Here is a 24,664-nt window from a genome sequence, read left to right on the forward strand (position 1 = left end):
ATTTAAGAAATAGAAAACTTTAAATTGAGTTTGAGTGAACACTTATGAGAAAAAACAGTTATCTAATTAATCATGTAAAAGCAAATTAGATGATAAAAGATTATGGAAATGTTATATGGAGAATTTGGATATTTGTTTTTGAGTCAATTGATAAGACACATGTGGCATTTCTCGGAAGTTGAGATTCGAAGTGAGGATGATGTTTTATTTTGACACGATGCGGGTGCCTAACACCTTCCCTAATCGTAACCAACCCCCGGATCCAAAATGGGTTTTAAATTCATCTTTTTCCTTTAAAGACTATTAGAACAGTGCACGAAAGAAGTTATTTTTTATGTGGTTTGAAGATCCAAGTCATTCATATTAAAAAAAACTTCTATATTAGAAGTGTTCAATAGAAGTTTATGAGTTGGTTGTAACACATAAAACTTTATCTCATAAGCCATTCAATATCAAGATTCGAAGATAAGAAAGAAGCTTGCAAAAGAAGTTTTTAAGTAGTTAAGAAGACATGTGTCATACATGCAAATTACATTAGTTTCTTCTCTTTTCTTATAAATAGGAGTTTCGTTCTTCATGTTAAGGAGTTCATTTATATTCTGTAAATTTACCAACTAAATAACGCATCTGTATTTATAGGATAAACATCGCACTAGTTGTTGATCGAACAATATAAGCAACTAATAATACTATTTTTCTTTCATTTTCTCTTGATATTTTTCCGCATATTTATACTTAATGTTCTTGTCATTGCAATTTTACAACGTTTGTTCATTCTCGCACATCTCTTATACCGCAAGCAAAGACTTGAGACGGGAAATCTATCAACTAAGAATTCAACGAATTTTATATTGATCATCAAGTTTATTTATTGAAGGAAATATTTGATGTGTTGGACGCGAATTTGAACCATAAATATCGCTCATCTCCAATATTATTATTTTTATTACATATCCCCTAAATTTAGTGTGCGTCATTCTGATCTATAATATTTTCTTTGAAACAAAATAATAATAAAATCTAGGTTAAAGTGCACTTTTCCCCCAACTTTCAAAACGTTGCGATTTTGGCCCCCCATGTATGAAAACCACAATTTGGCCCCCTAAGTTTTAGCCCCTTTGCATTTTTGGTCATTTTGGTCAATTTTGACCGGTCAAAGCCTACGTGGTTAATTTGGTCATTTTGGTCAATTTGACCGGTCACTTTGACCGGTCATTTTGGTCAATTTTGACCGGTCACAATTTTGGCATGCCACGTAGGCTTTGACCGGTCAAAATTGACCAAAATGACCAAAAATGCAAAGGGGATAAAACTTAGGGGGCCAAAATTGTGGTTTTCATACATGAGAGACTAAAATCGCAACGTTTTAAAAGTTAGGGGGGAAAAGTACACTTTAGTCTAAAATCTAAATAAGATCATACAATTCATGTTTTTGGAAGTAACGTCTTCTTTTCTTCTATGATAATGATGGTGATAATGGAGTGACGTGGCGCCACGTGGGGACATTATTGGGTGGATGAAAGTGATGTATAATGCACTGTACTGTACTATATAAAAATTCCCACCTTGGACACGAGTTCCCATTTCAAGTTAGTTTAAGTAACTTTGTTGTGAACACAAGTTTCAGCTGGAGAAGGATCACCATGGCTTTCAATTATCCTACTACCAAGGTCAGAAATCTCTTTTCTTATGTTTTTCTTTCTGTGATTACTGATGTTAACATTAGACTATAATAATATATACAATAGATGATGGTATTAATTTGTTACTTCTTATGGCAATTTTATTGATTAATTAACTGATTAAGCACACATATGGTAAAATCTATATAATGTTCTCCTAATTGTTTTGAGAAATGTTTATATGATAGAGGTTAACAATATAATGCTAAAACTGTAATTGGTTAAGTTTGTAGTGTTACAAATCAAAATATAGTATTTTTTTTTTGAAGCAATCAAATATAGTAATTGTTGAACTAAAACCATTGATCCTAAATCTTTTTCTTAGAATGAATTAATTTCAAATTTCCCATTTCTTTTCTTTTCAACAATAAACCTGCAAGTTTTACTTCATTCATGTTCTAGTTTGAATAATGCATATATATATTTTTTATTTCTATATATTTCTAGAAAAACTACTTGAATATCTGCCTAAAAAAGTCACGTGTGTTAGAGATTGTGGATAAGACTAAGTTCTCATTTTTTTGTGTGGTCCAACTATTATTAATTGACAGTGAATCAGTGATTCACAATTTCACATGGTGTAGGGACGCTCGAACAAGGGAGTGGATCCTCCCAATTGATAATGTTTCATTTATTTTCTGAGCTAAATATTTGACTATAAGGATGATATATGAAAGAGAAATGATATTTTGACAACCACTTTTTGACAACTTTTGGACAACTTTCTCTCTCATACTCACATGATGTTGTTATCCTCTCTCTTCCTTTTTCTCTCTCCATTGTTTTTGACCAATAAGAAGTGAGAAAAACAAGGTTGTCAATAAAGTTGTCATCAAATGGATGTCAAAATATCATTACTCTATATGAAATTGCATAGATAATGTACTTGCTGATATCAGGGTGCTAATGTCATGACATCGGTCAACCACAGTGTCACAAGTGTATAAAAAAACAAAAAGTTCATATCAAAGAGAAGAAAATCACTTGTGATATTGTGGTTGGTCAATGTCACATGACATTAGCACCCCAATATCACACAAATGCAACCCGACAACAATGTAGTGCGCAATACATACATTTCTTTTTAACATCCAACAAACTAGGCCAAATGTTGAACGTATGACATCCACAACATCTATTTATTTTTGGTTTCACCGCATTTATTTTATTTTGGATAGACAAATGTTGTTATTAATTAATTATGCGAGTATTTTCTCCTTCATCTGAGTTCGAACTCCAATTTTTTTAACTCTTCAACCCTTAACTCGAATCTTCTCTAAAAAAAAATCATTAACTCAAATCAGTTGAGCTACCCAACCTAACCATAACATCTATTTAATTAGCATAAAATTGCATTTAAATTTGAGTGAAAACATAATTTGTTCATTGACAATTTTCTCGCGACACAATTTAGTTATCGACAAAAAATAATATCAAACTAGTTCATGGCATTTTTAAATTAAGGACAAATTAGTCTCTCTACTATAATGAGCCAATGATTAATTTGTCTTATGTATAAAAATGTTATGGACTAATTTTGGTTTCTTTTTTATAAAGAACTAAATTGGATAGTGAGAAAATTGTTAGGGACCAAACACATTGCTCAACCACGATTTGACACACGACAACCTCATTTGAAAATTAAAAAAAAAAAAAACTTGAGAGAGAGAAGAAAACAAAAAAACCATGTGTCACATTGTGGTTGGGCAATGTCATGCGACATTCCCGCCACAATGTCACACAAGTGGAATCCACCATCAAATCAACTTCATGACTCTCTTAAATTAATTAGTAATTCATTAAATTAATTAAGGTTTCATTATGGTTGTGACCAAATAAAATTAAGGTTTCAATTTGTGTGAGTGTGTCCAAATAAAATTATTTATGGTTGTGACCAAACTTAAGTGTTCCTCTTCGTGGGTGTGGTTATGGTGCATAAGGAAATCCTTATGCACCGTGCATAATTGCTTTCTACACCCAACATAATTGCTTTCTACACCCCAAGTGAAAGCTTAATTCTAATAAGTCCTGCATAAGTCCAGCCCATTAACACCTAGCCCAACAAAATTCCTTTCTACACCTCATGACGTTGTTTTTTTTACTTGTAGAGTTGAAAATCTGCTAGGTTATCTGCTAGGTTTAAACTTGTTCTGAAGCGTAAACTTGTTCCTCTGCATAAACTTGTTCTCATTCCACTTTCGTAATCTATTTGCTTCAGCTCACATAAAAATTATAAAAAATAAAACATGAAAAAAAACCTAGAAATAATTGTTGCTGCATAATTGCTCTCAGCACTTCTCAAAGAGTTGGTGTTGAAAGGTAACAGAAGACGGAATAAAAAGTCTGCTAAAAAATGATGATGATTGCTTGAGTTCGGATTTGTTGTGTTATTCTAGATGTGATGATTTGAAAAGGTGGTTGTTATTTGTGAGATAAAGAAATAATATTGATGGAGATAGTGTTGTTTTTGAAATCAAAAGAAAAAGATTGTTGCTGGAAATTTTTATCTGATGATTGTTTGCTGGAAAAGTGTTTGATGGATTTGTACTGAAAGCTCAAAAAATGAATTGCTGGAAAATATTGTTCATGTTGTTCTTGCTGGAAACCATTCCCACAGCAAAATGGTTTTGGAGTACAACTCACAGAAACCATTTCCACAGCAAAATGGTTTTGAAGTACAACTCACAGAAACCATACCCATAGCAAAACCATTAGACAATTATTTTGGTTTCTCATAGAACACTATCAAAACCATTAAACCATAATTGTGGTTTCAGTAATAATTTCAATGTATAACATCTTAATCATTATTCAAAACCATCTAACAATAATAATTTTATTAAAAACCATTACACAATTATCTTGGTTTCACATACATGACTATCAAAACCATTAAACCATACTCATGGTTTCAGTAATCCATACATCATATCAATCATTTCATTTGGAATCCTATTAAGCATTTTTCATTTTCTTACTCTTCTAATTCTACCGCTGACAATATCAACAACCAGTTTCGATGACACAGGGCATAAAAAGGCCTGCGTAATTGCATTACCCACATAAAGATGCATGTTCTGAAATCTAGTTGAAAACAAGCGACTCTCAAACTGGAGAAAACAAACAATTTCAGCCTGGCACAATCTCAAAACAACAGATCGAAAACACTCCATAAAACATATGACACTTGAACATCATTATAGTTCACAAGTTGCTTAAACAAATAGTATCAAGTATAAAACATCAGCACAATCAAGGACCCAAAATTTCTTAAGAATAATTAAATACTTTAAAGAGGAACAAAAACCCAAAAACAATTGCACAACTGCACTTTGCCAACAAAATTAAATCGACTAGTGGATATGTAAGTGCAGGTGTGGGTTGTTTTCCAAATACTCAACCATAACTGTTGGCATCTTGTTAAATTCAACGTTGTTCCATCGCTATTCAGCCATCACGAATCTCTTGTGCGGCGACGGTGGCGGCTTCAATGACGAACTTGGATAGGTGGAAAAGCGGCGGAGAAGCGGTGATGATGGGTTCGATCATACATAGATGATTTGGGACGATTTGCTGCATAGTGGATTTTGTGAAAACTGAGAAATATGGGATGATATTTGGTCATGTTCTTCTTCTCTCAGCCGTTGGATCAATCCAACCGTTCGCATAAGCAGTAGCGGTCTGCTTGCCTTCAGACGAGTGTGCGGTTGCAATGCATTTCAGTGTGATGCACAAATAAAGAGCTGAAGCACAAGATTATAACACGTGTCCCTGATCTGACGGTTGTGATATGTTTATGCATGGTGCATAAGTAAAGGATTTATGCACCATAACTTTTGCCCCTCTTCGTTATGTTGCTCTAAGTATTTGAATATAAGCCTTTATTGATTCAATAAGCACTTGTGATCGCATAAGAGCTCATATAATCATATATGATCCATTTCAACAATCAAAGAGAGAATCACAGTATATTTTTGTACAAACAGAAAACAACTGTGAAAATAAGTTATTAAACAACTTATGAACATATCATCTAGCACTTATTATATATGTATTCTCCTAAATATATGTATTCTCTTATTTCTTCCTCAACAGAACAAAATTTCACTATCTTACTATTTGTGTAGGAGCAAAAGAAAACGGTAGACCAATCCATGTTGCTATGCTGCAAGTTCTTTATCTCGGAAGGACGCAACATTGCTACTCTTGATGCAGTTGAACGAGCTGCAAGGTCGAATCCAGAAACTGTAATTGTGCACAAATTTCATAATAGAGCGTACAATCGGGCAAGGTATAGCCTTGTGTCCTATGTTTTGCATGACTGCACAGGAAATGCGATATACAGTCCCCTGCAACAAACTGTGCTGGCCATGGCTGAGGCTGCATTTAATGCCATCAACCTTGAATTGCATGACGGGGCACACCCTCGCTTAGGCGCAGTTGATGACATTGTTTTCCACCCACTTGCTTGTGCATCAATGGATGACGCAGCGTGGTTGGCAAAAGTTGTGGCTGCAGACTTTGGCAACCAATTCAATGGTAATTCACATAGGACTTAATTCATACATAGAATGTAGTACATTGGTGCATCAATGTTTGTGTTGCATATATGTAGATGGTTTTTCCAATGTAGCATAAATTTCATGTCACTTACTAACTCCAAGTGAAATATAAGTTTAAAGTACATCATATATGTATTCTTTTGCTTAAGAAATAAAGTACACTTTTCATTTTAGAACAATTTAAGGACATCATAGAATCATAGACTTAATTGACAAAATGCAAGAGAATTTAATCCAATTTTAGACACTTAAACTGTATTTTTGTTATATGTGAAAATGCAGTACCTGTATTTCTTTATGCTGCTGCACACCCAACAGGGAAACAACTTGATACAATAAGGCGCGAGCTCGGATACTACCGGCCTAATTTCTTGGGAAACCAATGGGCAGGGTGGACAATTCCCGATATCCTACCTCAAACACCAGACGAAGGGCCTATTAATGTTTCAAGAGCAAGAGGCATCTCAATGATCGGTGCGCGCCCTTGGGTTGGGCTCTATAACATACCAATCTTGTCGACCGATGTATCTGCAGCAAGAAGGATTGCAAGGAAGGTCAGTGCTCGTGGTGGCGGGCTCCCTACGGTGCAAACACTCAGGGTTGTTTGTGGGGATTTTAATGAAATAGCTTGCATGTTGTTGGAGCCGAACCAGATTGGAGCTGATAGGGTTCAAAATTTGGTTGAGATGTTGGCAGCACAAGAAGGATTGGATGTAGAAAAAGGATACTTCACTGACTTATCGCCAGAAATGATAGTAGAACAATACATGAACCTAATCTCTAATAAAAAATCATCACCATAACTAGTTTAAATTGATGATGAACAATCGAAATCCAACTAGTTATTAATTGGTGTTGCAAGTAAATGAAATAAGTTGTAATTGCCTTAATGGTTGGATTGAAAATTGTTAAAATGGAGTATTAGCTTTTGCGGATCATTAATGTATGATTTATTACAAGCACACTTATGTACAAATACAATGCTTGAGCTCAATTTGCTAATGTTGCTGCCTCCACTTCTTGTCTGCATCATTTTTCACTCTTCAGCTTAATCAACATGATAAATTCCTCATTGAATTCTGAAGGAGGAGAAAAAGAAAAGAAGTATCCATTAATCAAATATTTTAGTTAAAAATGTTATCTTGGAGAATATATTATGTACTCTTATGTTTAAATAGATGTAGTGTAACACTTATTGGAGTGGTGGTTGGGTTTGTTCTAAATATATTTTCCCCTAATGTATTTTTCTTAATGATTTTTAAATTAGATCACTAATATTATTATTTTTTCAAGAATCACATAGAAATATCGATAGTGAGCTGATCTAAAGCCTAATGGGTCAACCCCACAGACCCAATTACACATAGTGAGGGATGAAAATTGCTTTTCTAACATCCAAAACTTCTTAATAACACATGTAAATGACCAAAAAAAACCACCGCTGGCTTATAAATAGAAAACCGACGGTAGTTAACTACCGTTGGAGTTTTTTTGGTCATTTACATGTGTTATTAGAAAGTTTTGGATGAGAAAACAACAACGTTTGTGAGTGATGTGATTGGTTTTTTATTTTGTTGATGTAATATGTAGCTAATGTTACAGAGAGATAGATAGAGAAAAAAAATGTTGAATGAGTGCTGAGAATTCAAAGGTAAGGCAACCAAGACAATCTCTTATAAGTTGGTTTTATAAGGATGAGTTAGACCTAATTTATAATCTTGTAAGCACAACTGAACTGATCCATGTAAAGACAATACTTCCTCAGTTCCAAATTATAAGTAAAAAAACTCATATTCTTTGTCCTAAATTATAAGAAGAAGAAAAAAACCAACTTTTATCATATTTAATTATGTTATTTCAAAAAATCATTTTTTTCAAAGGAAAATTAAATGCAAACTGCATTCAATTTGCTCTCCCTTTCATTTTCTCTATAATCAACAATCAATGAAAATTGTTTTTACATCTTCCTATAAAACTTATTTCAAGGATAACACAAGAAACTATATTACAAACTACTATGTTTTTGTTTTCTTAATAAGTGTGAAATTATTTTTTTTGCTTAATATGGGGCAGAGGGAGTATTATGCAAGACCGAGATTCGAACCCTTAATTTTTACACTTTTTTATATTTAAAATGTGTGATTTCCAACTACTACACTACTTGACCTAAATAAATAAAGAGTAGTGATATTTGAACAACCATTTCCAACAACTTTTGTAACAACTTCTTTTCTCTCTCTTTTCATTGGTCAAAAACAATGGAGAGAGAAAAAGAAAGAGAGAGAATAAAAGTACAATGTGAGTATGAGAGAAAAAGTTGTAAAAAAGTTGTCACAAATTGGTTGTACAAATATCATTTCTCATAAATAAAAGAAAATGATAACCTACCTCTTAAAGGCATAACATTTTTTTTTTGACATATCTTAAAGGCATAACATAAAGATCTAAAAATAAAATTAACAAATAAATTTTGCATTAAAAAGACAAGTTTTTAAGATTATATAAGAGCATAATTTCTAACATTAAATTACTACATTTAGTTTTTTATTTTTTATCTTGTACCCGAATGACACCTTAGAAAGACCCATAAATAAATTAACAATAGTGAAATGGTAAATACTATAGACTTTAAAAGGCCCTCATACCTCCTAATGTGTTAACCGATCCGGAGTTCACTTTCAAAATAGGCGGATATAAAACAATCTCAGCCGTCCCTTGTACAAGTGATATAAAGATCCAACCATATTTGTACCAAAGGCCAAAAAGAAAAATCCAACCAAATTAGTCCCATAATAACAGTGACAGAATTAAGCTCTGCTCTACTATATTCCTCTGATGAAAATTGAAAGGGCGTGTGCAGTTATGCTATAAACTATGTAGACCTCACATCAACAATCATATCAAAAACTGAATCACTGAGTGTTTCTACCGCGATAGATAGATAGATATTCCACAGAATCTTTTCTCCTCTTTGTATTAAACGCAAAATAAATAAAACCTCTTTCCCGAGAATAATGGCACACTACAACTTCCTAGTAAAATTGTTAAAAAAAAAACATAAAACCAAAATTAAGTGGAGTGTTCAAAGATGAACCCTAATCTTATATTTGCTTGGTCACATGCCCAAATAAATATTATTTGAGCGCACACACAAAATCAAAAGAAAAATAAAAGAGAATATAATTAAATAATGTCAATCGATGTAATTAAATAATTTTTATTTAATTTTTTTCATTTCATATGTGAATGTCTAATATTAGTTTATGGTTGTATTCATGAAAGATTTTCTCTCTTTATAGTATATCAAGTATCAACCGAATTAAAGTAAAAACCGAACTAAAGTCGGTGAGTATCCGGGATTTGAACTTCGGCCCTATATATAATGTTAATATTTTACCAATTGAATTAAACTCATCAGATAACTCCCACACAATCTTAATACTACTATAATGAGAACTCTATTAAACAAAGTACATTCTCCAGTATGTGGTCTATATATATCATTAATTAAGCAAGTGAATCTAAAATATAGATTTTTAGAGGACCTTGTTTACTTATAGACCGAGTTTTTGATCAGCGGACACCTTTCACAAAATATAAAAATAAGATAAAATAAAATAAAACTCTCTCTCTCACCTCTCTCTCACCTTTCTACTATCACAGTATTGGATTCATGCAAATAGCAACTTCCCTACGCCTTTAAGTACTCTTCACTTCACAGTCACTTCATTTGTTCTCTCTCTCTCTCTCTCTCTCTCTCTCTCTCTCTCTCTCTCTCTCTCTCTCAATATTACCAGATCTCTCTGATAAAACCTTGATGGAACCGTGTTGTTTTGGATTTCCTCATCCCTTCCCTAGTGGCTAGAGATTTTTTTTTTGCTGTTGACTTTTTCTTTTTCCATCGTTTGTACTTTCATTTCAGAGATTTTTCGCCGCATATCTCGCTATACGGCTATACTATACCCATTACCTAATTTTCCTTCCTTTAACACCCTCTCTTTATAACAGCAGAGTCTTCTTTTTGATAGAAAATGTCAAACGGGTTAGAGAGAGAAAGTGGGTTCACCATGTTCAGTGATGAAGATTTAAGGGATATTGATGGTGTGAAGAAAATTAGAGAATGTATTGAAGTGATGTGTGGTTGTACTAGTCATAGATATGGTGATGCTGTTGGAAGGCTTAGGGTTTTTGTTAGTGGCTATCTTGAAATTACTTGTGAATGCATCCCTGGCTGTGAAGAAGGTCCTTGTCTATCTATTATATCTTTTATCTCTATAACATCAACACTTATGATTAAAAGCGTGTTTGATGTCCGACACTAACACTACACTAACATTTTCTTAACAACTGCTATCGAGTATGAGTGTTGTGTTCGGTGTCCGTGTCGCGTTTTATATTCTCTTATTATTAAAAATGGGGCAATTCTTTTTGTTATGATTTATGAATCATGTTCATGTTGTTGTATTTCTATGTGTCAATGTGTGTGTATTTGTTTTGTTTCATTTAATATTGGCACGTGTCATTGGCACATTGGATGGTTGTTTTAATGTGTGGTTTGAGTTGAGACTATGAACTCTGTTGTGATGTTGGTTGTTTCATAGTTAGAGTGTATTGTTATTTGTCAAAGTGGAAACTTTGGTTATTACATGATTCTAGACAAGTGAAAAGTGATTGTTATGCAAATGCATTAAGTTTTTGATAAGCAAGCATGTTATGTTGACTTTTGGTATGTTAAAAGTCAATGAAATATGTTTTGGTTTGTTATGTAAGGTTCTACTATAAGGTCAATAATGAAATCTATTCACAGATTACAAAATTGCTTTAATTCTTAGAATGTGGCTAGTGGCTACATAATCCATGTTTATATTTCCCTCTATCTGTTTTAAACTAGTTTATATGCTGCTTTACTTTTATTCTTTGACCAAGCGAATTATAACTTGTTTCCAAGTTTAATTATTTACCTTCATTTTGAATCAAAATGCTTTATTTTGTAAAAGTATTCTAAGTTGCAGAGTGCATTATCTAAATCTGACCTAATTTTCATTATGATTTTTAACCAACAGACAAGTTGACTCCTGCTGCGTTTGAGAAACATTCTGGAAGAGAAACAGCTAGGAAATGGAAGAACAATATCTGGGTAACAGTTGACGGCGAGAAGGTCCCATTGTATAAAACAGTTCTACTCAAATACTACAATCAAGCATTGAAAACAGCCAATGGATCCCACAAATCCCATAATGGACAGGCTTGCCACCGTGATGAGTTTGTCTGTTGTACTAGATGTAACAAAGAGCGCAGGTTCCGCCTGAGAACTAAAGAGGAATGTCGCCGTCACCATGATGCTTTAGCTGATCCTAATTGGAAATGTTCCGATCTTCCATATGACAAGTATGTTCAATCTGTTGTAGGATTATTGCTTAATTATATATTTGTCCCTTGCCTAGCCCTTATCTTGTGATAATTTTTGTTTGAACCAAGTAACTTTTGTTTATCTATAAATTTATGTATTGAAGGCAATGGTTTATGCTACTTTCCAAGTTATATCTTCGACCACATTGTAGTAACTCTGGCCATTATTCTAGTTCTAGTATTAAAATAGTACATTTATATCACTAAATCATTTGCAAAGTAAAATTCTGATGTGAATTCATGTTAGCCGATCCCACTTAGTGGGATAAGGCTTGGTTGTTGTTGTTGTTGAATTCATGTCTATATTACATAATGCCTAGAGTTTAGTGTCTTGACAATGCAACTTTGGGGAATGCTTGTCATTTTGAACTTACATAATAATTTTCATCGATTGCTGCATGAACGGTGCTCCAATCTTGGTCCTGCCTTTAAAAAAGTAGTAGTCGGTAAGAGTTTATTTAATTATATTATGTTGTTTTGCTATGCATGGTATTTTTCAGCCCTGAAAGAACTGTCACGGTTACATTACCTATTATGCATGGCTGATTTAAATATGCATGGTATTTTTCATATCGTGAAAGAACTATCACGGTTACATTACCTTTTATGTTTGTCCGAATTTGTTTAGATGTCTCACTTTACGTAGTTATTGCTGTAGCAATTAGTTGCATATAATATAATGTCATATATGATTATGCTTTATTGCATTTTGAATCCTAAATGGCAAAAATTTATTCAATATATTCTGTATAGAAGATTCAAGTTGGGGACGTAATTCGTTGCTTCTTGATAGATTCAGTTTTAATTACGTAACAATCTATAGAATTTGCACTTTTCAACTTTTTTACAATGGTTATTGTTGTTTATGTATGTCATGCAGAAATAATTGGTTTCAGCTGTTTTTTGTATTTCAGAATTACTTGTGATGATGAAGAAGAAAGAGGCAGTCGCAGAGTTTACAGAGGATGCACTCATTCTGCAGCCTGCAAAGGTTGCACTTCTTGTGTGTGCTTTGGTTGTGATATATTGATACAAAATTAGCAAGTGTACTAATTGATATCGAAGTAATAAATAATTCGTATCCTCAGGGACTGTTTTGATTCCACTAAGCAAAAAAAACGTCTTCGTTAAGATGTGATTAAATAAAGGGATTGCCCTAGGCAGTTGGATTTTAAGTGCAATTGTAATTTAAAAACGACAGAAATAAAGTTGGTTTTTGGAATGTTAAAGAGATGATTAGGTCAATCGATTCATCTATACATCACTCGTTAAGTAACCTGTAATCTTAAATCCACGAATTTCACAAAGTCAACGACAAATTAACACTTTAACTTAAGTCAATTCCTTGATCCTAAGTCCTCTTATCTAATTATAATTCCCTAATCCCTTAGGTGAACCTATAATCATCAAAGGCTAATCGATTCGTTAATTCAATGATCACAATCTAACAACGCTCTATCCCTAGATTGTCCGTTAGAAAGAAAAGCATAAATATTTTCTGAGATAAACGCTAGTGTCAATAGTCATCTAATCTCTTAGATCAATTATATCTGGTCAGGATCATAAAAGCACTGAGAACAAATTATGCTGAATAAACTAGATTGAAATTCATAAATGTAAAAGTTTCAGGTTACATCAAATGAGCTATTACAGAATCATCTCTTGACCTAATCACAATAGATCTAGCTACTCATGGCTAAAGCACAAATAACAAATGAAAAAGAAGGATCCATTACATTTAATTGATGACTGACTATGAGTTTTGATGGTCTCCCACCGTTGGCCCAATGCTTCAGACTCCAATTCACGCTTTTCTCCGTAAAAATTCCGAACTCTTTGCAAATAGAACCTTCTGGCTTTTATAGAAAAAATTGTGTCACGCCAATATCGTACTACGATGTTGGTATATCGTAGTGCGATGCTTCATTAAACCAGATCATCATTCAACGCTCCTTGACATCGTAGTACGATGAAAGCACATCGCACTACGATTTTTCCAGTAACCTCAGCCTTCCAAAACGCCTTCATATCGTAGTACGATGCTACATATCGTAGTACGATGGTTCATGTACTTGTGCCCTTGAATTTTCACCTCTCTGTGGCTCATAACTCATACAAAACATCTGAACTTAACTGAAAATTACAAAGAAATCAAAGCAAAAGTGCTATATGACCTAGTGTCATCACAACCCCAAACTTGCATCGTTACTTGTCCTCAAGGAACTTACTTTATAAATGGATTTTAACAGTAAAATAGCACCTACCTCCTCAATGGTAAATCAAAAGTTCATCTTCTAGTCAGCAATAGTGGGCTAACTTGCTTGCCAAATCCTTCACTCCACAACTTCACGCAACATCATTGAAAGGGTTCACACAGTCGACAAACTAATCACTATATTACCAAAACTTGGGAACCTTCTAAACATCGATCAAAATCACATTGCCATGCACACATTTAAGGACTTTTAGGGTGTAACGGGGCTAGGGTTAAAAAGGTGGGATAATTTGGACAGTAGGCTTAAACATGATACTTTGGAGTTAGACACTTCCTACTTATTTCAGCTAAGATCACCACAACTTGACATTCAATGCAGAGAGTTAGAGAACACAATATGATTCAAATCACTAAGTTTACACACACGTCTCAATTTATTCCACAAAAGCAACTCTTTTTTTTTTGAAGTTGATTACTTTTTGTATCAACTTGATTTAACCATTTTTTTTTTTTTTTTTTTTTTTTTTATATGTGAGACATTATGATTGAGACCTTTGTGATCCATAAACTCATGTTCTCAGTAACCCTCACCCCAAACTTAAAATGTTGCTATCCCATGAGCAACCCCAAACTTAGAATCATAACCACATCAAAATTTGCCTAACTCCAACATAATAACGGGACAACTTCCTAAGGTCTCTAGGCTAAAAATATGTGGTTTGTCACCGAAACAACGGGGTCTAACCTATTGGCTCAAAATTGGCTTAAAAATGGGAAGAATTCAATGCAACAGGTAGGCTTCAAAGGCTCAAGGTACAAGCACTTTGCCTTTGTGTGTAAGCAATGTGACCAATCAACATAAAGAAAATCCGCAAATCTCAGAAATAGCATTAGAATGGAACACTCATATTTGGTGAAAATTGAAAAATAAAAGTTTTGGCTGTGGAACTTACTGGTTGAGGTTTATGGAAGTTGTTTCACATTGCCGTACACTTCAACCGAGACCTTCTTGCAAGCTCTTCCTCCTTGAACTTTTGATATACCATGGATGAACAAATGCTACTAAACTGGTAAAATTCAAAAACAAAGCAATTTCATTAATAACAAACAAGCGCAGATGCAATTACACAACAGGGCATATAAAGACAATACACTAGCAGCAGTCACAACACTGATCTTTTTATTGCACAAAAACAAAGCATAACAAAATGAAAAGCTAAAAAAAAAAAACTACTGCTCTACGAGTCCGGAGTCAACCCTCCTCCTCATCCATCTGGTCCTGCTGATGGTCCTGCTGATCGTCTCCAGACAAGTCGGGAGGGTCGGTACTTAACATGTTTGCAATCTCCACATTCTCTCCGAACTCAAAGTCCTCTCTAATATCCTTCTCTAGCTGAACTGCCCTCTGTCTGGTAGCCTCAAAGTAACCCTCCATGCGATCCTTAGAGCCACCAAACCTCTTATAAGAACCCGTTGGTTTCCTCTTGTACTGAAGCGCCATAGCTGCAAATTGTTCCGAGAATCGAGGCGGTTCAATTAGCAACTGAGATGATGCTTCCTCCTGCCAATTTGCCGATGTATAAATGTACTCCGCCAATGCAGGGTGCATCGGTGGGTACTCGGCTTCAGGTGGGCCCTGCACTTCTGGTTGCTCTCCTAGTTCATGCTGAACACCTCCCTCTTCCCTCATCTTCTTCTCATATCCCTCCAGTGTGATGTCCGTAATAGGATTCTGAGACTTGACAAACACATCCAACGGCTCGGTTGGAACTCCAGCCTTCTCACACAACATATTTATCAAACAGCTATGACCCAATGTCGAACTCTTCGTTCTCACCATTTCCTTAATACTGCGGGAAATCAGCCTTCCAACATCCATCTGCTCATGCTCTGAGAGGAGAACTAGCAATATAAACACTCGATTCACAATCATCTGAGCAGCAGCAGAAGTACCTTCAATAGTAGAATTGATGAAAGATGCCCAAGCTCTGTAGATTGGCAACAAATGTGCGGTGTTAATCCTTTGAGGATTGCTGGTTGGGGTCTTTCTCCTCCACCCTTGTCCTTCTTTCATGATCCCGACAAGCAAATTATCCCATTCTTCCTGGGTTGTAGGCAAATTAGCAGGAGCAATTCGCCGTCTCACATCACAACTTGCCGGAGCCGGCAATCCCAGAACAGCATTGATGATACCTGCGTCATACACCACCCTTTTCCCCCTCACAATTGCAAAATTTCTATTCTCTTCTTCCGCATAAGCATTTGCGAAGAACTCCAAAGCGATGGACTTATTGCTCGTCTTTGTCACCATACCATTTAAGCCTTCCCAACCTTTTTCCCTTAGTGTTGCTTCAAAGGTGGGATGTCCGGTGAGCTTAATAACATCAAATGCTCTTTCTCCAACAAATTCCCTCTCCTTAATCTCTTGGTATCTTTCCTCTGCCTTCTCCGTTTTGAAACGTTGGTAAGTGGTGGGTTGTGTGGGCGGTGTTTGCATTGGGGGTTGATTTGGTGGTGGAGGGTTTGATGAGGATGCCTTTGATTGGTTTCGGGTACGTTTTCGTGGTTGAATGTCGGTGTTTTCCGAAGTTCTAGCCATGTGGATGGTGGTTTGAGGAAGGAAGTTGGCTTGTATGGAAGGTGTTTGATGAAATGGGTAAGAGAAGAGTTGAGATTTTTGTGGGTTATTGATAGGTTATTTGATGAGGATGATGATTTGTTGATAAAATTGATGGTTTGGGGGTGGATTAATGAGAAGAGATGAAGATTTGATGAAGATTGGTTTGGGATTGAAGATTCACGAATTTGGGGAAAAATTTCTGCAGAGTTTCGCTAAGGAACCATGAGAATGGGAAAAACTGATTGGTTCCAGGCTTTATAGGGAGATGGTATCGTAGCACGATGGATCCTATCGTACTACGATGAAGTTTGTAACGGTTGGGGAGCGTGGAAAAACTTGAATATCGTAGTACGATTTCCCCATATCGTACTGCGATATTTCCAGAGACGAGCTATTTTTAAGGTTCAAATATCGTAGTACGATATCTTATATCGTAGTACGATTTTTCTTTTGCTCGTTTGACTTTTCTTGACTTAGTTATCGTAGTACGATTTCTGGATATCGTACTACGATTTTTCCAGAAGGAACCACTTTTGTTGGCTTCTAATATCGTAGTACGATGTGAAATATCGTAGTACGATTCTTTGCTCTGAAAATTTTTTCTATAGCCTCTTTGAAAAAATTTGCAGTTGTTCCTTCTGTATCACATTGAAAACATTTTTTTTTTTTTTTTTTTTTATCATGTATATCTACACAGAAAATGAAAAATTACCTGAAACAAAAATCAGTGGGTTGCCTCCCACTCAGCGCTCGTTTTCCGTCATTAGCTTGACTTCTGACGACCTTTTAAAGGTCGGTGAGTATCAAGCCCACTCTTTCCTTGGGCAAGTCACCTCCATGATAGGGCTTCAGCCTTTGCCCGTTCACCTTAAAGCTTCTCTCACCATCCGGTGTCATTACCTCCACAGCTCCATTTTGGGACACGTTCTTCACAATAAACGGTCCAGACCACTTGGACTTCAACTTTCCTGGAAACAACTTTAACCTGGAATTGAACAATAACACTGGTTGCCCAGCATAAAACTCCCTAGAAACAAGGTTGCGATCATGATATTTTTTTGTTCTTTCTTTATAAATCGACGCATTCTCATACGCCTGCAACCTCATTTCTTCCAATGCATTTAGTTTAAGAAGTCTTTCCTTACCAGCCAATGTGTGATCAAAGTTTAAAAATTTAATCGCCCAATAGGCCTTGTGTTCCAATTCAACTGGTAAATGACAAGACTTCCCATAAACTAACTGAAATGGTGAGAAACCAATGGAAGTTTTAAAGGCAGTTCTGTAAGCCCATAATGCATCATCAAGTTTCTTAGACCAATCTTTTCTAGATGATGCAACTGTTTTCTCAAGGATTTGTTTCAATTGTCTATTAGACACTTCTACCTGCCCACTAGTTTGAGGATGATAGGGAGTAGCAACTTTATGCTTCACATTATATTTTGCAAGAACACTTTCTAAGTATTTGTTGCAAAAGTGCTTCCCCCCATCACTGATCAAAACTCTAGGGGTCCCAAACCTAGGAAAAATGTTTTTCTTTAGAAAATTAACGACCGTATGGGCATCATTAGCTATGCAGGCCACAGCTTCCACCCATTTGGTCACATAATCCACACAAACAAGGATATAGAGATTAGAGTAGGAGGATGGGAATGGACCCATGAAATCGATGCCCCAACAATCAAATGGTTCAATCTCAAGGATTCCCTTGAGGGGCATCTCATTCCTCCTAGAAATGTTACCTATTCTCTGACACTTATCGCATTGTTTGACAAACTCTTGGCAATCCTTAAACAGAGTTGGCCACCAAAAGCCGCTTTGTAATACCTTGGCTGCGGTCCTTTCACCGCTGTGGTGGCCTCCATAAGCTGAGCTATGGCAGTGCCACATAATACTTTTCACTTCATCACCTGCAACACATCTACGCAACAAACCATCAGCGTTAGTCCTAAATAAGTATGGGTCATCCCACACATAAAAATTTGCCTCCTTGAAGAATTTCTTCTTCTGCTGATATGTAAAATCCTCGGGAATCAAGTTCCCTGCTTTGAAATTTGCCATGTCTGCAAACCATGGCCTTTCAGCTACCACAAATAACTGTTCGTCAGGAAACTCGGCCTCAATGGCCTTCTCTTTCTTAGTAACCGCCTCATTATCCAAACGGGAGAGGTGGTCAGCCACCACATTCTCCACTCCCTTCTTATCACGGATTTCCAAATCAAACTCTTGTAATAAGAGTATCCATCTCAGCAACCGGGGTTTAGAGTCCCCCTTTGTAAGCAAAAATTTCAGGGCTGCATGATCTGTGAAAATAACAACTTTGGATCCAATGAGATACGAGCGAAATTTTTCCAAAGCAAAAATTATAGCAAGCAGTTCTTTTTCAGTAGTTGCATAATTGACTTGATTTTCATTCAGAACTTTACTTGCATAATAGATGGCATGGAAAAATTTCTCATGGCGTTGGCCAAGCACTGCTCCAACCGCGTAATCACTTGCATCACACATGAGTTCAAATGGGAGGTCCCAATTTGGTGCAATGATTACCGGCGCAGTGACCAACTTTTTCTTAATTAATGAAAATGACTCCAAACATTCAGCATCAAAAACAAAATCATTTTCTTTAACAAGGAGGTTACAGAGGGGCTTAGCAATTTTTGAAAAATCTTTTATAAATCGCCTATAAAATCCAGCATGCCCCAAAAAACTCCTCACCCCCTTTACATTGATGGGAGGAGGAAGTTTCTCTATAACCTCAATTTTTGCTTGATCAACTTGGATGCCTTTCCCAGAGATTTTATGGCCCAAAACTATACCTTCCGTCACCATAAAGTGACATTTTTCCCAGTTTAAAACAAGGTTAGTTTCAATGCATCTCTTAAGAACAACATCCAAGTGATGTAAACAATCATCAAAGGACTTACCGAAAACAGAAAAGTCATCCATAAATACCTCTATGTTCTTCTCCAGCAAGTCTGCAAAGATGGCCAGCATGCACCTTTGGAAAGTGGCTGGTGCATTGCACAATCCAAAGGGCATTCTTCGATAGGCGAACACACCAAATGGGCATGTGAACGCTGTCTTCTCCTGATCTTCCGGCGACACCGCAATCTGGTTGTACCCCGAATATCCATCCAAGAAACAATAGAAGGCCTGTCCAGCCAACCTCTCCAACATCTGGTCCATGAACGGTAACGGAAAATGGTCCTTCCTAGTAGCCTGATTCAGCCTTCGGTAATCGATGCACATCCTCCAACCTGTCACCGTCCGAGTGGGAATCAACTCATTCTTTTCGTTTGCCACCACGGTCATCCCTCCTTTCTTGGGTACCACATGCACCGGACTCACCCATGCACTATCTGAAATTGGGTAAATCATGCCTGCATCCAACAACTTAAGGACTTCTTTCTTGACCACCTCTTTCATTGTGGGGTTAAGGCGCCTTTGGGGTTGGACCACCGGTTTATATTCAGCCTCCAAATGAATTTTATGCATACAATAGGCTGGACTGATTCCCTTTAAATCTGATATGTGCCACCCAAGAGCTGCCTTGTTTTCTTTAAGAACTCTCATTAACTTTTCTTCTTCAAGAGAGGATAAGGTGCTACTTATGATAGCTGGATGGCTGGCATCTTCACTTAAAAACACATACTTCAAATGGGATGGGAGTTCCTTCAATTCTGGTGCAGTTGTTTTCTCCTCACTTTTTGCTGCTAAAACTTCAAATTTTCTGCTTGAGGATTCAACTTTCAATGCCTTCAATTGCTGCACACACTCATCAACTTCATCATTAGTGTTCTTCTCATCAACTTCAATCGAATTTGCCATCACTCTTTCTAATGGTTGCACCGGAGTTTCTTCTAGAGTTGTTTCATCAACTAGGCTATCAATCATATCAACCCTATAGCACTGAGGATGATCATTCCTATGCTTCATGGCCTCAAAGATATTAAATACAACTTGTTCATTTTGAAACCGTAGTATCAACTCACCCATTTCAACATCAATCAAGGCTCTTCCCGTTGCTAAGAAGGGTCTTCCCAACAACAAAGGTGTCTCCTCATCTTCTTCCATGTCTAGAATAACAAAATCAGCAGGAAACATCAGCTCATTTACCTTTACCAATACATCTTCCAACACTCCATAAGGATGAGAAATAGATCTATCAGCAAGTGTGAGAGTCATCTTTGTTGGTTTGGGCTCCCCGCATCCTAACTTTTTCATCATAGAGAGCGGCATCAAATTAATGCTGGCCCCCAAGTCACATAGTGCTCTTCCAACATTCACCTTCCCAATAGTGCAAGGGATGGTAAAAGCGCCTGGGTCTTTCAATTTAGGAGGTAGCTTCCTCTGAAGGATGGCACTGCAATTTTCTGACAAGGCAATGTTTTCACCATCTCGAGGTTTCCTTCTTCCGGTTAGCAAGTCCTTCATAAACTTTGCATACAACGGCATCTGTTCAATGGCCTCACTAAAAGGAATGTTCACTTGTAGTTGAGATAGCAGCTCCATAAACTTTTTGAATTGACCAGCCTCCTTCTCTTTCTTCTTTGATAAATGCGGATAAGGCAATTTCACATACGGAGGGACAACTTGTTTCTTCTCACCATCTTCAAGGAGCTGGCTCTTCGTCTTTCTCAACATGGACTCCTCATCAATCAACTTCTCATTTTTTTCTCCCTCTTTATTTTTTTCTCCCTCTGAATTTTTCTCTTCCTGTTCATTTTCAACTGCGCCCTTATCATTTTCAACTACTTCTTGTTCATACTCCTCCACCTCAACTGTTTCATTCTTTTTAGTCACCTTTGGAGGTAAAGGTGTCAACACCTTCTTACTTCTCAACTCAATAGCCTTGCAACTCTCATTGTTCTTAGGGTTGTCTTGAGTGTTGCCTGAGAATCCTCCCTTAGTGTGCTCAGCCATCTGCTTTGCCATCTGCCCAATTTGAGTTTCAAACATCTTTCGGGCTGCCTCATTATTTTTCCTTTCAGCTTCCTGGCTTGCTTTCATTTCCTCCAAATTGGTTTGAGTCATTTGCATGAATTTGGTCATGGCCTCTTCCCAAGCTGCTGGGGGTCTTTGTTGTTGCTGCGGTTGTTGGCGTTGAGGGTTAGGAAGAAGAGGGTTAAGGGTATTTGTGTTGGAGTAACTCAGGTTAGGATGTTTGGAATATCCAGGATTGTAAGTGTTAGAGTAGGGATTATTTTTTTGATAGTTTCCCATGAAATTGGCTTCCTCACTGGATCCCTCTAAGGTACACTCACCATTTGGATGATCTCCTTGGCAAAAATCACACCTTTGTTGCACTTGTTGTACTTGGGCATGTTGGGCTTGTGTTTGTCCCAAAGTTATGGCTTGGACTTGTTTAGACAAGGTTTCAAGGTGTTTGTTCATGGCTGCTTGATTGGCCAAGATAGCAGTGTTGTCACTCACCTCAAACATTCCCCTCTTCTTTTTCTCAGCATCAGCTCGATGCTCATTTTGGGTCATGTTCTCTATCAGGTCTCGGACTTCGTGATCAGTTTTGGTTCTCATACTTCCACCTGAAGATGCATCTAAGAACATTCTATGGTTAGCGGTTAACCCTTCGGTAAAGACTTGAAGATAAGATTTTTCATCTAAGCCATGTGCAGGACATCTCTTAAGCAAAAGGTTAAAACGCTCCCAAGCATCATACAAGGTCTCACCCTCCCCTTGTTTAAAGTTGGTGATCTCATGTTTCTTCTCCCAGTATTTTGACATAGGGAAAAATCTCTTAAGGAATTTAAGCTCAAGCTCATCCCAAGTTTGAATGGTTCCACTAGGTATGGACAGCAACCAATCTTTGGCTCTACCGGTTAGAGTGAAAGGGAATAGTCTAAGCTTCTTTTGGCTCTCGGTGACATTAGCGGGTGGCACACAAAACTGACAAGTTTCATGGAAATGGCTCAGATGCTCATGAGGGCTTCTGTCATCGCGCCCATCATATTGGTTTTCCTTAAGGTTTTGTTGGACAGAACTCTTAATGTCAAAAGCTACCGGGTTGGCTGGTTGGAAAACATGAGTTAGATGGCCACGGTTGGCATCCAATCCATAGTCCCCCATCATAGGTCTTTGTGGTTGTGCGTCTCCCATGATTATGACTTCAGGTTCAGACTCAACGTCCTGACTTTCCGTTGACGAAGAACCTTGGCTTGTACTCTCAGCTATTTTAGCTAACCGAACTGCTTTTCGATTAGCTCTTGCGGTCTTTTCGATCTCCGGATTGAACTGCAAGTCCTCAGGTCGGACTCTACCTCGCATACACAGCAAAAGAGTACCTTAGTAGCACTGCACCACAACAATAAATAGATAATTTTTTTTTTTTTAATTACAGATAAAAATTTAAATGACAGAAATCTTAACAATTAACGTTGTTGCCTCGTTGAAATTAATCAACAGTCCCCGGCAGCGGCGCCAAAAACTTGATACAAAATTAGCAAGTGTACTAATTGATATCGAAGTAATAAATAATTCGTATCCTCAGGGACTGTTTTGATTCCACTAAGCAAAAAAAACGTCTTCGTTAAGATGTGATTAAATAAAGGGATTGCCCTAGGCAGTTGGATTTTAAGTGCAATTGTAATTTAAAAACGACAGAAATAAAGTTGGTTTTTGGAATGTTAAAGAGATGATTAGGTCAATCGATTCATCTATACATCACTCGTTAAGTAACCTGTAATCTTAAATCCACGAATTTCACAAAGTCAACGACAAATTAACACTTTAACTTAAGTCAATTCCTTGATCCTAAGTCCTCTTATCTAATTATAATTCCCTAATCCCTTAGGTGAACCTATAATCATCAAAGGCTAATCGATTCGTTAATTCAATGATCACAATCTAACAACGCTCTATCCCTAGATTGTCCGTTAGAAAGAAAAGCATAAATATTTTCTGAGATAAACGCTAGTGTCAATAGTCATCTAATCTCTTAGATCAATTATATCTGGTCAGGATCATAAAAGCACTGAGAACAAATTATGCTGAATAAACTAGATTGAAATTCATAAATGTAAAAGTTTCAGGTTACATCAAATGAGCTATTACAGAATCATCTCTTGACCTAATCACAATAGATCTAGCTACTCATGGCTAAAGCACAAATAACAAATGAAAAAGAAGGATCCATTACATTTAATTGATGACTGACTATGAGTTTTGATGGTCTCCCACCGTTGGCCCAATGCTTCAGACTCCAATTCACGCTTTTCTCCGTAAAAATTCCGAACTCTTTGCAAATAGAACCTTCTGGCTTTTATAGAAAAAATTGTGTCACGCCAATATCGTACTACGATGTTGGTATATCGTAGTGCGATGCTTCATTAAACCAGATCATCATTCAACGCTCCTTGACATCGTAGTACGATGAAAGCACATCGCACTACGATTTTTCCAGTAACCTCAGCCTTCCAAAACGCCTTCATATCGTAGTACGATGCTACATATCGTAGTACGATGGTTCATGTACTTGTGCCCTTGAATTTTCACCTCTCTGTGGCTCATAACTCATACAAAACATCTGAACTTAACTGAAAATTACAAAGAAATCAAAGCAAAAGTGCTATATGACCTAGTGTCATCATATATGCCGTTTTTCAGATTGCACTTGCCAGACTTGTATGGACTTTACAAGGAATGCCAAAGCTTGAGTTCATATCATGTTCCTAAATGCTGATTTTTTTTAGTACCCTTTTATTCGTATGGACTGATTTGCCAGTCCTAATTAAGTGTTTAAGATTCTAATGTGCTGGATTATTAATTAATTTCAATTTCAATTAAATGATTAGGTCCATATGTTTCTTTTGTGTTTTATTAACATGGCTTCTTCTTAATCACAAGATATTGTATTCTTAGAACTAATTAAGATGATTCAACAAAAGATTGTAGTTTGGTAGATATGATACTATTTTGTTACAATGCTCTATCTTGTTGGTGAGCTCAGCAAACAATGTACAACCTCATGGTTGAAAGTAAGTTTTGTACCTTACTGAAACCCGAGTAGAGATGCTGATCCTCCATGTAATTGTGTTCTTATAGTAGCATAATCAACATGTGATTAATTAATAATTATGGATCTAAAACTAGGGGAGCTTGAATTTTAAGTGTACTTTAACCGGAAAATGACGTGTATTGGTGAATGAGATAGAGAGCTCATCAT

The 24,664-nt window shown here is 36.4% G+C and overlaps 2 protein-coding genes, 2 long non-coding RNA genes and 1 other non-coding gene across 5 annotated transcripts; 3 read left to right on the plus strand and 2 right to left on the minus strand.

Annotated features, from left to right (window-relative positions):
- Window positions 1-1,582: 1,582 nt before the first annotated feature.
- On the plus strand, window positions 1,583-7,246 carry LOC146950489 (formiminotransferase cyclodeaminase-like protein). The gene is made up of 3 exons (XM_085746392.1): window positions 1,583-1,670; window positions 5,810-6,221; window positions 6,527-7,246. The coding sequence occupies exons 1-3, from the start codon at window positions 1,644-1,646 to the stop codon at window positions 7,045-7,047; spliced, it is 960 nt and encodes a 319-aa protein (XP_085602518.1). The 5' UTR covers window positions 1,583-1,643; the 3' UTR covers window positions 7,048-7,246.
- LOC146950490 (uncharacterized) lies at window positions 4,796-5,127 on the minus strand. Its single transcript, XR_015027539.1, has 2 exons — window positions 4,876-5,127; window positions 4,796-4,826 (listed from the first exon to the last, which is right to left on the minus strand). It is a non-coding gene; the product is annotated as an uncharacterized LOC146950490 (long non-coding RNA).
- LOC146950491 (uncharacterized) lies at window positions 7,150-9,118 on the minus strand. Its single transcript, XR_015027538.1, has 2 exons — window positions 8,890-9,118; window positions 7,150-7,323 (listed from the first exon to the last, which is right to left on the minus strand). It is a non-coding gene; the product is annotated as an uncharacterized LOC146950491 (long non-coding RNA).
- Window positions 9,119-10,275: 1,157 nt separating this feature from the next.
- LOC146950492 (protein ULTRAPETALA 1-like) lies at window positions 10,276-24,155 on the plus strand. Its single transcript, XM_085741566.1, has 4 exons — window positions 10,276-10,486; window positions 11,308-11,632; window positions 12,568-12,674; window positions 24,088-24,155. Exons 1-4 carry the CDS (start codon window positions 10,276-10,278, stop codon window positions 24,153-24,155), a joined length of 711 nt encoding a protein of 236 aa, XP_085597692.1.
- On the plus strand, window positions 22,106-22,212 carry LOC146950493 (small nucleolar RNA R71). The gene has a single exon (XR_015029513.1). It is a non-coding gene; the product is annotated as a small nucleolar RNA R71 (small nucleolar RNA).
- Window positions 24,156-24,664: the final 509 nt, after the last annotated feature.

This window comes from Medicago sativa, chromosome 2, assembly GCF_051527215.1.
Source record: "Medicago sativa cultivar Bolivia chromosome 2, Bolivia_mono, whole genome shotgun sequence".
Classification (NCBI taxonomy): Eukaryota; Viridiplantae; Streptophyta; class Magnoliopsida; order Fabales; family Fabaceae; genus Medicago; species Medicago sativa.

Bases quoted from the DNA above. Each gene is read 5' to 3' on its own strand.
- LOC146950492 (XM_085741566.1), top strand. From the start codon at position 10,276: ATGTCAAACGGGTTAGAGAGAGAAAGTGGGTTCACCATGTTCAGTGAT. The intron at 10,487-11,307 runs GTCCTTGTCTAT...TTTAACCAACAG, and splicing joins CATCCCTGGCTGTGAAGAAG to ACAAGTTGACTCCTGCTGCG. The intron at 11,633-12,567 runs GTATGTTCAATC...TTTGTATTTCAG, and splicing joins TCCGATCTTCCATATGACAA to AATTACTTGTGATGATGAAG.
- LOC146950489 (XM_085746392.1), top strand. From the start codon at position 1,644: ATGGCTTTCAATTATCCTACTACCAAG. The intron at 1,671-5,809 runs GTCAGAAATCTC...CTATTTGTGTAG, and splicing joins TCAATTATCCTACTACCAAG to GAGCAAAAGAAAACGGTAGA. The intron at 6,222-6,526 runs GTAATTCACATA...GTGAAAATGCAG, and splicing joins CTTTGGCAACCAATTCAATG to TACCTGTATTTCTTTATGCT.